Source organism: Caretta caretta, chromosome 3, assembly GCF_965140235.1.
Source record: "Caretta caretta isolate rCarCar2 chromosome 3, rCarCar1.hap1, whole genome shotgun sequence".
NCBI lineage: Eukaryota > Metazoa > Chordata > Testudines > Cheloniidae > Caretta > Caretta caretta.
The window spans coordinates 10930979-10945172 of NC_134208.1; the positions used below are offsets into that span (position 1 = coordinate 10930979).

The following is a 14194-nucleotide window of genomic DNA, read 5'->3' on the forward strand; positions in this document are numbered from 1 at the left end:
ATATAGGTAACTTGAGGAGAAAAGACACCCTCAGAACCTTCTCTGAAGGCAAACGACAGCCATTTGCTCAACCCAAGGATCTGAAAGGTCACAGGGGGCGAAACTTGCAACACTAAGGGCATTTTTACGTTGGGAAATATACCAAAGCGGTGTAAGCTAAATCATAAACGGGACTGTAATTCTGGACTAGGAGTCCCCACACAGAGGCTTATGCTAATTATTCTGGACTAGTTATTTGCATAAATATCCAAGTGTAGATAAGCCCTTAGCTGTGCTGTTTGGTTTTGACCTGAAACCAGGCAAAATTTGGCAGTTTTGGCTTAGTTTCTTTATGAATTTGTGGGCTTGCTTAAACCTGAAGCTCAGTGCAGTGAGCACAAGTCCATGTAAAACAAAACTGAAAAAGCTGAGCTGAACCACCTGAGAATTAAAATCACCAGAATCACACAGCTCTACGCTATATGCCAGACTTGTAACAATAAGTTTATTTGCAGTATATTATTCAGCCACTAGATGTCTCTATGTGCCTTATACAGTTCCAGGCAGGCTGACGCCCCGGTGAACAAGACGGACAAATCTGGAACCTGATCTGTGTGGAAGCCTGTTTATTTGTAGCTGTTGTTTCTTGGTTAAGAAGATATTTGATTCCCTATATCATAACGAGACTAATATTCGAGACTGAGTTAGCTTAGCCACTGTTAAACTCATCCAAAGAACGCCAATGTTTAAATAAAAGGCTCAGTGTAATATTTGAGCATTCTGACCATAAAACCAATATTAAATAATAAATCAAATAATATTAAATCATCATAATAAAAATTCATATGCTTACGGGCTTTGCTGGATTGATCCAATGCTTGCAGTATCGAGCCCAGAGTAATGTAGCGCTGATTACACTCTGCATGAGCAAGCTATTAATCAAAGGGTAATTGGTGGTCAAATCTTATACCTCAGGGTATAAAATGGTCACCTGTAGAGTTCAGAAAAGAACTCAGTGCACTCTCTGCAGTGTTATAAATGGCGTGGGTTCAGAGGAAAAGGGAAACTGTCTTTCTCTGAAGCATCACAAATCAGGCATTGAAGCAGGATACCAGATACAGTGAACCGATGGTTTAATTCAACATTGCAAATCTCATGTCTCTGCATGTACATATTAATGTAACATTAGACCTGTGGAAAGTGAAATGCTTTCTCCTTGCTGTAATGTTGTTAGTCTGAAGCAATTAAAAAAAAAATCTTTTCACTTTTACATTGTTTGTAGGCATTCTCAGTCACCGCGATGTCTGGGCACGGATCTTCTATTCACCCTGCTATTTCAGCCCTGAAGCTTTCCCCACAGGGCTACCAATCAGCCATCAGCCAACCTCCACAGGCCAGCTCCAAACAGGACTCCTGGAATAGCCTGGTCTTAGCCGAAAGCCATGGAGACATCATAACTGCATAACCTCTTCCTCCTCCCATGAACTTCAGGCTCACCCACGTGAGATACAAAGACGCCACATAATAATCAAGCAAAAGTGTTTGCTTTTCCCCCCTCTCTCCTCGAGGGAAGTATGATGTAATTCTGGAAGAACAATTCCGTACGGTATTATAAAGAGGACTTCCAGGAACAGCTAATACTAAGTAAGCAGAGAAGACCCAGTTTCATCATAACAGTGGTTGATCTGAATCTTTCCCTTTAAACAGACCAGATTGTAACCACTTTCTATGAAACAGCCAGAAACAAAGACAGGACTCAGGTGTTTTTTAAACTTCTGGCTTTGACATCTCGGATAGTGATGGCACGGAGACACTTTCTTCTTCTCACCATCCATTCATTTCCTGACCAGGTCAGCCCAGGAGAAAATGCCATTGCCTTGTTATCGCCCAAAGGCAGAGAGTTGATGACCTTCCATTCAGCAAAGCTGGCTCCAGGACAATTTGTTACGTAGACTTAATTTGACACAACTTTGGCTGCTTTTGTGGATTTCAATACCATGATTTGGTTTAAGAAGAAAGAAGAACTCAGCTCACATATGTACCAAAACATCCAAAGCTTTGTTTTCATGTTACCAAGGAGTCAGAGAACCGAACCATTGTACTTATTTAACAGAAACGATTTTGTCTTTCCTAATTATGGGATCGTGTTTCCAAAAGGCTGGAGAAGGTCTCGCAGCCAGGCCTAATGCTTCAGTGAAAGTCTTTGCGAGTTGCGGTGGAAGAGACCCAGAGAGTTTATGAAAAACATGATGGAAAATGTTGGATTCTGCCCTTTGAGATAGCAAGGAGCCTGGCTCGAGGATCTCTAGAGCAGGGCAACACTGTGATTACCGCCGTGACATGGTGCTGCAATTGTGTATGATCCTGTGGCCTATCACAATTAATTATTCTACGTTCTTTTTGATGTTTTCCGTTGCCATTGATAAATCTGATTATCTTTTTTCCATGGCAGTATCTGCCTTTTAACCCAAACACAGACCTGTTTCCCTCCCCCACGTCCAACTAAAGCCAATTAGCAATTCAGCTTTCCTAAAGGCATCACTGTGGGCAGAAAGCGGCCTTGTGATCATCCACTGTGTAACTGAATATCATAGGCAGGGAAAAATCTAGTCGCCAGCTAAGCATGAGCACACAGCTGTGATATCCATGGGACAAGCTTAATTACATGTATTTTTTAAATATGAAGAGACTAGTATTATCTCCCCACAAGGCCCAGAAGAGTGGCTGCCCCATGGAGGGCCAGCCCTATTTGTGTAGGCAGAGAACTTCTTGGGGCCCTTTTGATCAACCAAACAGGTTTCCCGATCTCCTTCTCCCCCCCACCCCAATTCTCAGGCACCCATCTCTCCTTTTGTCTGCCCAACCTTTCTCTGTCTTCCTTAGAGTCAAAACTTGACTGTGTAAAGCACTAAAAGAAAATATAGAGAGGGGAGGGATTGTGCCCCTCAGATCCATATACGAAGGTGTCTGCGGTGTGTGAGTCTCTCCTGAACAGATGGGGTGGAGGAGGCCCCTAAGCTGTCGCCATGGAAACATTCCACATTTCCCTCCAACCCTGCAAAGGCCTCTCTGTAGGTCTGAAGTCAACACAGGGGTGAGTGGGTGAGAACGCGATGGTCAGAGATGGGGCTGTGGAGAGTCAAAGGGCTGTTTTGTCTCCCCACTGCAACTTCCCTGGGTGGTGGGATGCCCCTTTAAGGGGGTGTTGCCCCGGCAGGCCCAGCTGGGGAGATGTTAATGGAGCTGCGCAGACAGGGGCTGGGAGCGAGGGGTGCAGCGTTGCAATGGAAGCATGGACCCTTCCAGTACTCCTGGGATCTGAATAGATCCTTGGAGATCCAGAGGGTTTCTGGATGGGTTCCGCAGGCGGGAGGTAACTGCACCCCCTGGTGGCCGAACAATGTGGGGCAGGAGATCCTTGTGGTGTTTTACACCATAGGGTATCCTGCAGTAGGGGGGGCATGATCCAGCCAGTAATAAGGAACAATCCTGCATAGGCCCATGGGAATGGATTCCATGACCTGCTAGGTCTTTTCCATCTCTAACTTCTAAGATTCCCAGAATCTCTATCTCCATCACCCCTCAACCTCTTACCTTGCAAGGACCGATATCAAGGCTGGTCTTATTAACATCTTCATTAATGATGTAGAAGAGGCAGTACATGAGGTATTAATAAAATCTGCAGATGATACCAAATGATCTACAGATCATAGTAAGTTGTGAATGCTAGTGAGGAGAGAAAAACAATACAGACGGTACTAGGCCCATTGAAATACATGGGTGTTTTTCTGTTGACTTCAGTGGGCTTTGAATCAGGCCCGTAGCGAGGTTAAAAATGTGGTCAGAAAAGAACAACAGGGCATTCAGGCTGGAAAAATACAAGCTCATACAGCTGGGGGGAAAATAACACAAAAGACAATATGATTTTGAGAAAAGAAAAGGAGTACTTATGGCACCTTAGAGACTAACAAATTTATTTGAGCATAAGCTTTTGTGAGCTACAGCTCACTTCATCGGATGCATTCAGTGGAAAATACAGTGGGGAGATTTATATACATAGAGAACATGAAACAGTGGGTGTTACCATACACACTGTAATGAGAGTGATTACTTAAGGTGAGCTATTACCAGCAGGAGAGCTGGGGGGGCGGGGGAGGGGACCTTTTGTATTGATAATCAAGGTGGGCCATTTCCAGAAGTTGACAAGAACGTCTGAGGAACTGCTGGAAATGGCCCACCTTGATTATCACTACAAAAGGTTTCCCGCCCCCCCCCCCCCTTAAGTGATCACTCTCCTTACAGTAAAAAGAAAAGGAGGACTTGTGGCACCTTAGAGACTAACCAATTTATTTGAGCATGAGCTTTCGTGAGCTACAGCTCACTTCATCGGATGCAGTGTGTATGGTAACACCCATTGTTTCATGTTCTCTATGTATATAAATGTCCCCACTGTATTTTCCACTGAATGCATCCAATGAAGTGAGCTGTAGCTCACGAAAGCTTATGCTCAAATAAATTTGTTCGTCTCTAAGGTGCCACAAAGTCCTCCTTTTTGCGAATACAGACTAACACGGCTGCTACTCTGAAACCTGTCAATATAATTTTGAGATGAATGCACAGAGGCAGCAGATTGCTGACAGCATCTCCCTGGGCATGAGTGTGGTTCTTCTGGCTAGGCAGCTCCTTCTTTCACTGGATCCTTCAGCCAGCCTTCTCCCTGAGTAACAGCACCTCTTTAAATCTGGTGAACTCGCTGTCCACCTGTGTCTGAAACTGCCCTATACTTTCCTTTCCCTTAGAGAGATGCACACTCACACACACCTTGAACTTGACCTAAAGTAATGCCAACATCTGGGGACACTTCAAAGTAGGTTGGACAAAACGCTAGTAAATGTAGAAATTCAAGTATCGTACCTTGATGGGGATCCCGCAGGGCTAGATGATCTTCTAGCTGCTTGCCATCTCTGGAATCTAGGACCCAAAGCAAACAGAATGTTCCTTTCTCTCTGTGAGTCCATTCAGTGGTTTGCCCCTGCCCACCCTTCAGGCCTGGGGAGATATGGAGCTAGGGCTCTTCAATGCATAAGGGGGTTTTTGAGGGTCTTTGCACCACGAGACATAGCCACCTCTGAAGCAGGGAGCTTTGGAGGCCTGAGGAAAGCAGTTTTGCTACGTTTAGCAGAAAAATGAATTGTTTCAATATTCTTCATGTAGCCTTATTTCTCTCTCCGTTGTACACAGCAGAAGTACAGATGAGTCAAGAGACCTTCTTGTTCTACTGCTCTTTTAATTCATCCAACACTGCTCTCAGATATTTTAGATCCACAACCCTAGTCTACTTCCTACCCAATAGTGTTGTTATTAATCAAGTTTATTATGGTAGTGCCTAAGGAGCCACTGAGAATGGGGCCTCATTGTGCTAGGTGCTGCATAAACCCAGAGTAGCAGACAGTTCCTGCCCAAAGAGCTTACAATCTAAATAGCTGTTAGACATTAGCTAGAGACTAAGCTAATTATTATTCTTATTTATTATTTGTAGTATTTTAGCTCCTCAGAGCCCCAGTCATGGATAAGGACCTGGTTGTGCTAGGTGCTCGACAAACACAGGATGGGAAATGGACATATTAATTCAAACACAAGGCTTCCAAGCAATTAGTCTGCGAAGGCCAGCGGTGGGCTGAAAGTCAGTTGCAAGACCTAGGAGCATGTACAGATCCTTCTGCAGGTCAGAGACAGTTTAGAAGGGGGTGATGTTGAGAAAGGAGATCATGTTTATTAGGCTGATGAATTCTAGAAATGGGGGAGATCTGAGAAACCTCCTAAGACAGTGGCTCTCAAACTTTTTTACTGATGACCCCTTTCACATAGCAAGCCTCTGAGTGTGACCCCCCCTTATAAGTTAAAAACACTTTTAAATATATTTAACGCTATTTTAAATGCAGGAGGCAAAGCGGGGTTTGGGGTGGAGGCTGACAGCTCGCAACCTCCCCATGTAATAACCTTGCGACCCCCTGAAGGGTCCCGACCCCCAGTTTGAGAACCCCTGGCCTAAGAAGTATTATGAAGCGATGAGGTCTGAACACAACAGCCTTCGGGGGTTTGGTACAGCCCATTGTAAAGCGAGGGTCCATTTATAAATTTGGGGGGTTATATTTTAGCCACTCCCTTCTTTAGTTTGGAGGGGAGGGGCTTGGATCCGGGGGGAGGGGGGATTTGTTTTGGTTTCGGTTCTGGCCCATCTCTAATAAAATAAGATGAGCAGGTTACTGAAAGCTTATAAAGACAAGATTATTTATTATTTGTATTACAGTATGACCAGTGGCCTCAATCAGGGCCCCATTGTGTTAGGCGCTGTGCAAAAACAGAGCATTCTGTCCTGCCCTAAAGAGCTTAAAATTGAAGGCCCTGATCTTGCAAACACATAAGCACGTGCACAAATTCAGTCATGTGAGGAGTCCCATAAAAATCAGTTAGGTTCCTCACATGAGTAAATTTATACATGTATTTAAATATTTGCAGGATCAGGGTCTAAGCTGCAAATACCAGTAAAATCAGACCTCCGTTATGGGCCCTTTGGTAATATAGGGACATGCGGAGAAGGTAGCCATGGTGGATACTGGTGGGTTAGAAAGGTCATTTACCAGTACTGATTGTCTTTCATCTTTGTGAAAGTGCAATATCTTTAATCACTGATACATTTTTTGATCAGAAAAGATCTGTATTTAGATTGCAGTCTTACTGGCTGATTGGAACGTATCTGATCAGGAAGCATTAAGGAAATTTGAAGGGGAATTGTAATGCTGATCAACAATTCTTAATGTAACTCTGAAGCTGTGACTATGTTGTGGGGTTTTTTGTTTTTCTTTTTCCTTTGGTAAAGTTTGGTGCTTTCCAAACTCATCGGGAAGGTCCCATGAAAACAGACACTTATTTGTAAGGGTGGGGGGGGGAATGAACAAGCTGTAATTATTTAAAGATGTAAAAAAATATATATTATGAATTAGTATGGCTACCAATCCACATAACTTCTACACCTTTCGAACTAATGGAAATAAAACAATGGTAATAAAACTTATAATAATAAAGCTTCTTTCTTATGGGAATTTGCATGCTGAGTTCTTGCAATTAATTGATTGGACGTATGTATAAGTGTACAGTTTATGTAGAGTGTCAATGACCCATTAGCCTGAGCCTGGCATGTCTTGTGAAAAATAATAGCATGTGACCATGTAAGACTGCAACTTAATGCGTATGTACAAGGGGGTTGAATTATGGTTCTGACATTTCCTAACTGTTGGGTGCTTGACTTTGCAGCCTTAACGTTCTTTCAAATTTCTCTTCGTATACTATTGATTTAGTTTAGGCTGACCAGGAACTGCTTTAAATTAAACTGAAACAAACCACTTTTAAACCAAAGGACTTAACAAAGCTGCACACGTGTTCGAGCACCTGAGTAGTTTTGGGAACTCAATGGGCTACTCACATGCCCGAAGTGAAGCTTCTGTGTGAGTCATTTTGCAGGATCAGGGCCTTTTATTCTGGTGACACCAGGCCTGTGTAACCCCCAGCTTTTGGCTGGAGGCACAAGCTGCCAGACCTGTATTCTCCCCAGCTGAGCCTCAGGATTGTGATCAGCTGCTGCGGTGGGTGTGGCCAGTGTGTGAAATCCCACCCTTCCTTCGCCACCCAGCCAATTAGGCTGCCTCTCTACATTTAGCTCCTCCCCGCTCCAATGAAAGAGCCACTGATGGGCCGGAGCAGGGGCAGTGGTGAGCAGCTGGCAGGGAGAAGCAGATGGGCTGAGACATAGCTATGGTACTTCAGCTGCTGATCAAGGAGCCCAAACCAGTCTCTGAGGCACAGAGGAGGGCTGGGGGTTGGGAGAAGAAAGAGCAAGGGAACTGATGTATTGTTTGTTTCTTGACTTTAGCAAAGCTTTTGACACGGTCTCCCACAGTATTCTTGTCAGCAAGTTAAGGAAGTATGGGCTGGAAGAATGCACTATAAGGTGGGTAGAAAGCTGGCTAGATTGTCGGGCTCAACGGGTAGTGATCAATGGCTCCATGTCTAGTTGGCAGCTGGTATCAAGTGGAGTGCCCCAAGGGTCGGTCCTGGGGCCGGTTTTGTTCAATATCTTCATAAATGATCTGGAGGATGGTGTGGATTGCACTCTCAGCAAATTTGCGGATGATACTAAACTGGGAGGAGTGGTAGATACGCTGGAGGGGAGGGATAGGATACAGAAGGACCTAGACAAATTGGAGGATTGGGCCAAAAGAAATCTGATGAGGTTCAATAAGGGTAAGTGCAGGGTCCTGCACTTAGGACGGAAGAACCCAATGCACAGCTACAGACTAGGGACCGAATGGCTAGGCAGCAGTTCTGCGGAAAAGGACCTAGGGGTGACAGTGGACGAGAAGCTGGATATGAGTCAGCAGTGTGCCCTTGTTGCCAAGAAGGCCAATGGCATTTTGGGATGTATAAGTAGGGGCATAGCGAGCAGATCGAGGGACGTGATCGTTCCCCTCTATTCGACATTGGTGAGGCCTCATCTGGAGTACTGTGTCCAGTTTTGGGCCCCACACTTCAAGAAGGATGTGGATAAATTGGAGAGAGTCCAGCGAAGGGCAACAAAAATGATTAGGGGTCTGGAACACATGAGTTATGAGGAGAGGCTGAGGGAGCTGGGATTGTTTAGCCTGCAGAAGAGAAGAATGAGGGGGGATTTGATAGCTGCTTTCAACTACCTGAAAGGGGGTTCCAAAGAGGATGGTTCTAGACTGTTCTCAATGGTAGCAGATGACAGAACGAGGAGTAATGGTCTCAAGCTGCAGTGGGGGAGGTTTAGATTGGATATTAGGAAAAACTTTTTCACTAAGAGGGTGGTGAAACACTGGAATGCGTTACCTAGGGAGGTGGTAGAATCTCCTTCCTTAGAGGTTTTTAAGGTCAGGCTTGACAAAGCCCTGGCTGGGATGATTTAACTGGGAATTGGTCCTGCTTCGAGCAGGGGGTTGGACTAGATGACCTTCTGGGGTCCCTTCCAACCCTTATATTCTATGATTCTATGATGAGATGAGGAAGCTGGGGGAAGAGGAGGAGGAGCTGGGAGAGGATGAGGCAAGGGGAGAATGGACTGAGGGGACTGGGAGAAGGTGTGGGGAGGAGGAAGACTAAAGAACTGCTGGGGGTGAAGAATAGGGTGGAGTATGAGGATAGGTTGGAAAACAATGGAAGAGCAGGCTGGGATTAGGGTGGGAGGGGGGTGAAAAAGACGAAAGAGGAGGACAGGGGAGAAGAGAAGAGACTTGGACAAGGACTAAAGGACAGGGGCACAATTGGGATATGAAAGGGGAGTTGATGGGCTGGGTGTGGATCAGAAGGGAGGGCCTGGGATGGGAACGGAAGGAGGGAGAGTGAGTCCCGCACTGGGGAAGGAGAAGAGAGATGGAGAAGGGGGAGAGGTGATAGGATATGGGGGTGGGCTGATTTTTGTGTTCCAGATGGGTGATGGATTGAGGGGACTGTGCAGTAGGGTGCCCACTTGGGAGCTGGAAAATTTGCAGATGCTTTTTGCAAGGCCAGCATAGGCTGGGCTGCCACACAATTTCCCTGAAAGGGCCGGATCATCTAATGCACCCAGGAACTGATTTGTAAAGGTATTTAGGTGCCTAGTGGGATTTTCAAAAGCATCTAAGTGCCTAAAACTCATTGATTTCAATGGGGGTTAGGTGGCTAGATGCTTAAAAGAACCCACTGTTTTCATGCAGGACCAAGAGGGACATGCAGACAACATCTGTTTCGCCATCTTTTAAATGAGGCGAAAGGTATTTATTTCCTTTCTAAAGCATCTACTGATGAAACACCCTGTACAAGAGCCAGGTATTACTACATTTATTATCTGGACCGTTAGCTTTTCCCTTGTTTCTCCCCCGTTTTGTGTTGCTCTTCGTGGGAGCACAACGGCTTGAAACCAAAATGAAGGCTAATGCAATTGGCACAGACTCGGCAAAGGAGGGCACCCTCTGCTCTCCGAGAGCTGTCGCTGTATGTCAAACCCAACCTCAGCAACCGATTGAGAGGCACATCTGATCTTCTGCAGTGTGGCGCACTCTCAGCTCTCATTGATGTTGCAAGATTGGGCCCCCAGTGAGGCTCTGAGTGACCGAAGCAGGGGCAGTTCACAGGGTACAGCTCTGCAAACAAGGTTGTGTGTTTGCTTCCTTGCTGTCACTGTTGAGATGAGCTGCATGATCCATCCTTCTCATGCCAATGGGTTTGAAGAGGGAAACACAGACGAGTTTAGGAGGAAGGACTGGACGGCTCCAGGGGTCTGGGCATGGTATATAGGGCACTTCACGTCTAGTTCCCTGGCCTGAATGTATTGCCCGAAAGCCGTGACTGCTGAATGGTTGGTATCTCAGTGCAGTTCCTAAGTGTCCACATCACACACAAAAATACCACCCCAGCCGGCAACCAAATTCCTGGCTCTGAACATGCCTCAACTCTGGAGAGTCAGAGAGTTTAAGGCCAGACTGGACCACCAAATCATCTCGTGTGACCTCCTGTCTGTCACAGGCCACCCAGCCCCTGCCCACTAGAACCAACAACCAAAATGAGACCCAAGCATTTCAGCCCACAGCAGACGAGACTACAATGTGCCACAGGAAGAAAACAGGATGAACCAAGGTGCACCAGTGTCTGAGGACCTTGCAATGGCAGGGAGATGATTAAAATACACTCAGATAATCCTGGTAAGTAACCTGCAACTATTAGCTGCAGAGGAAGGCAAAAAAAAACCCCAAAACCACATGGTCACTGCAAGTCTGAGCTGGGGGAAAATTCCTAACCCCACATTTTGTGATCAGCTACAGCCTGAGCACGTGAGAAAGAATCAGCCAGCCAAGCCCCTGAGAGCGACTGCTCAGTACTACCTCAGAGCCCTGGCCCTTCCCGCCGAATCTCCAGTTGTGGCCAGTCCTGATGCTTCAGAGGAAGGCAATTTAAAAAAAAAAATACCCATAACCCAGAATACATTGAGGGGAAGGGGCTAATCCCTTCCTGATCCCTGCAGGTGGCCGGCTGAAACCCTGAAGCATGAGCATTTAGAAACATGAAATATAAACCAGAAGTGACCCCCCCACAAGCCTGATGAGCCCTGCCCCTTACCAGCACAAGCAGCCCTGTCATGCAATCACTCTCATAAATTTGTAGAACCTCACCCCTCTGATGGTTAGAAACTGTCTTTTAATTTCCAACCTGAATTTATTCATGGCCAGTTTATAGCCATTTGTTCTTGTGCCAACATTGTCCTTTAGCTTAAGTAGCTTTTCACCCTCCCTGGTGTTTACCCCCCTAATGTATTTGCAGAGAGCTGTCATATGCCTGCTCAGCCCTCTTTTTGCTAGACTTAACAAGCCAAGCTCTTCCAGTCTCCCCTCACAAGACCGGTTCTCCATTCCCTGATCATTTCAGTAGCCCTTCTCTGCACCTGTTCCAAGTTAAATTCATCTTTCTTAGCTTCTGGTCCAGAGCCAAACTTTATGACTGGCTTCTGTTCTGCAACTGGCTGCACCAAAACCACAAAGTGGAAGACCCCCCAAATCTGGGAGAGAGTCAGCCCAAACCCTGCAATTTGAGGACTAGTTAGAAAAAGAATTAGATAAATTCATGGAGAAGAGGTCCATCAATGGCTGTTAGCCAGGATGGGCAGGGATGGTGTCCCTAGCCTCTGTTTGCCAGAAGGTGGGAATGGGCGACAGGGGATGGATAACTTGAGGATTACCTGTTCTATTCATTCCCTGTGGGGCACCTGGCATTGGCCACTGTGGGACAACAGGATACTGGGCTAAATGGACCTTTGGTCTGACCCAGTATGGCCATTCTTATGTACCTCTAGAGTAGAGGAAAACTATATTAAGTGAGGACGGCTCCTTGGGACACTAACAAACCTTCCATTGTCATACCCTCCCGGAGAAAAAAATTCTATCAACATCTAGATGAGTTGATGTACCCCCTGGAAGACCTCTGCGTACCCCCAGGTGTGCGCATACCCCTGGTTGAGAACCACTACGCTAAGGCACCCAGAGGCTGGGTCCAGTCACAGCAGTCTGGAGAGCAGCGATTGGCTTAGAACTGTCAATAGGTGGGGAAATAATCCCATATAAAATGCACTGTTACAAACACTGCTGCTGATGATGATTTTTAGAGTTTGAATGCCCACCTTTCTCTCGGTGCCCCCCCTCATTTGGCACATTTGCACTGGACACGTCAGACTCTGGCATGTGATTTATTTGGTCTGTTACAAGACAAAACATACAGTATTTGCTTATAAACAATTCAGACCCTGATCTGGTTTTAACAATGTCACAATACGGGTTCTTTTTAAATCAGTGCTTTCCTTAGCATCTCGGGTTTCCAAATGCTACAGCAACGCTCTGACTACCCAGCACTGCACAGTTCTTCTGCTGCACACCATATCCATTCAGAGCCCCTTGCTCCCTCCAGCACAGATCCTTAGCCCTGGAGATTTCCCTGCAAATAACACCTCTGACACAGGTGAGCGATTCTGATTCCATCCAGCAGAGGGCAGTGGTGTGCGCACACAAACAAATTATTTTCGATATCGGACACTGGCAGCGTGCAAGGGTCAGCTAGACAAAGGTGTTTACCTAACTGCCTCTGAGGCACCTACAGCCAATATTTAGGTGCCAATGACATTCTCAAAACCACCGCCTACTCCCATAGGTGCCTCAGTTTCCACCCACGGGCATGTACAGAGGGTTCCCTGAAGCGTCTCAGAGCCTTCGCTAAAGCCAAAGCCCCAGGGCCCCCAAAGCAGGCCTCTCAAACCAGATGTTCCACCACTTAGCTTACCAGCGGGGCCCTGATCCCATAGGCTTCCCAGAGCACACCTAAGACCTGTCGCCAGACAGCAGGGGTGGGGTTGCCTATCTCAGCCCGTAGCCAGGTGGCACTTACCTGGGATGTGGGAGACTCAAATTCAAATCCCTATTCTTCTTATTTGGGAGCAGGGGTTTGAATACAGCTCTCCCACAACGGGAGTGAGAGCTTTAACCCCCAGGCAACTGCTTGTTGTGGGATGGGTCTCTCTCCATCTCCCCCGTTGGAGCTGTCACAGCTGCAGGTGCAGCGTGGGGGAGTTGGCGTTACCCCTGCCTATACTGCAAGCTCTCTGAGGTTCTTATCTGTGTCCCATTCCTGTAGTATCTGAGTGCCTCCCGCGCTAACATATTTCGCCTCAACACCGCTGGGAGGTGGAGACGTGCTATTATCCCCATTGACAGGCGGGGACATGAGGCCCAGACAGGCAAAAAGTGCCCTGCCCGAAGTCATCCAATGTTTGTGGCAGAGCGAGACCCAGGCTAGCGCCCTAATCATTGCTCCATCCCCCTTCCCTCCCACCAAGCTCTCCTGGGGGACATCTCCTGCTTCAGTAGCCCCCCGCCCCCACCACCCTCGGTGGTAGACTGGCCCACAGCATGGGAGGGCGGTGTGTGACCATATCCGTGTGTCACAAACGTATCCGTGACCAGCTCCTACTCAAGATTCCCCTGTTTATGCATCCCAGGATGACAATTAGCTCTTTTGGCCAGAGCATCACACTGGGATCTCATGTTCAACTGATTATCCACCATGAGACCCAAATGTTTTTCAGAGTCCCTGCTTCCCAGGATAGAATCCCCCATCCTGCAAGTATGGCCCACATTCTTTGTTCCTAGATTTAGCAATATTAAAATGCAGATGGTTTGCTTGTGCCCAGTGAATCAAGCGATCCAGATTACTCTAAATCAGTGATGTGTCCTTTTCATGATTTACCACTCCTCCAATTTTTGTGTCATCTGCAAACTTTATCAGTGATGATGTTGTGGTCTCTTCCAGGTCACTGATAAAAAAAATGTTAAATAGCATAGGGCAGAGGTTCTCAAACTTATCTGATCATGTCCCCTTCTTTGTGTCTGTAGTAGTTTACTCCCCACTCCGTCCCACCACACAAGTACATATACTGATATATACGACAGCAGTGCTTCCCTTGAATCAGTTTTGGCTTCTTTGTTTTTCACTGGAGTTGTTTTTTGTTTTTGTTTTTTTTGTTCAGCGAGTGAGCCAATGATTGATTACAATAGGGCAAAAGCAAAAGGTGCTTACAATGAAATGTGCACACTGCATTGTAGCAAACGGATTAACGTATAGA

General features: G+C 46.4%; 1 protein-coding gene across 1 annotated transcript in view; it reads left to right on the forward strand.

Annotated features, from left to right (window-relative positions):
* Positions 1-7064, forward strand: part of GATA4 (GATA binding protein 4) — a 47691-nt gene extending 40627 nt beyond the window's left edge. Inside the window, exon 7 of the mRNA XM_048845783.2 lies at positions 1262-7064. Within this exon, the coding sequence (XP_048701740.1) occupies positions 1262-1444 (183 nt within the window). The 3' untranslated portion in view covers positions 1445-7064. The remainder of the gene's footprint in view (positions 1-1261) is intronic.
* Positions 7065-14194: the final 7130 nt, after the last annotated feature.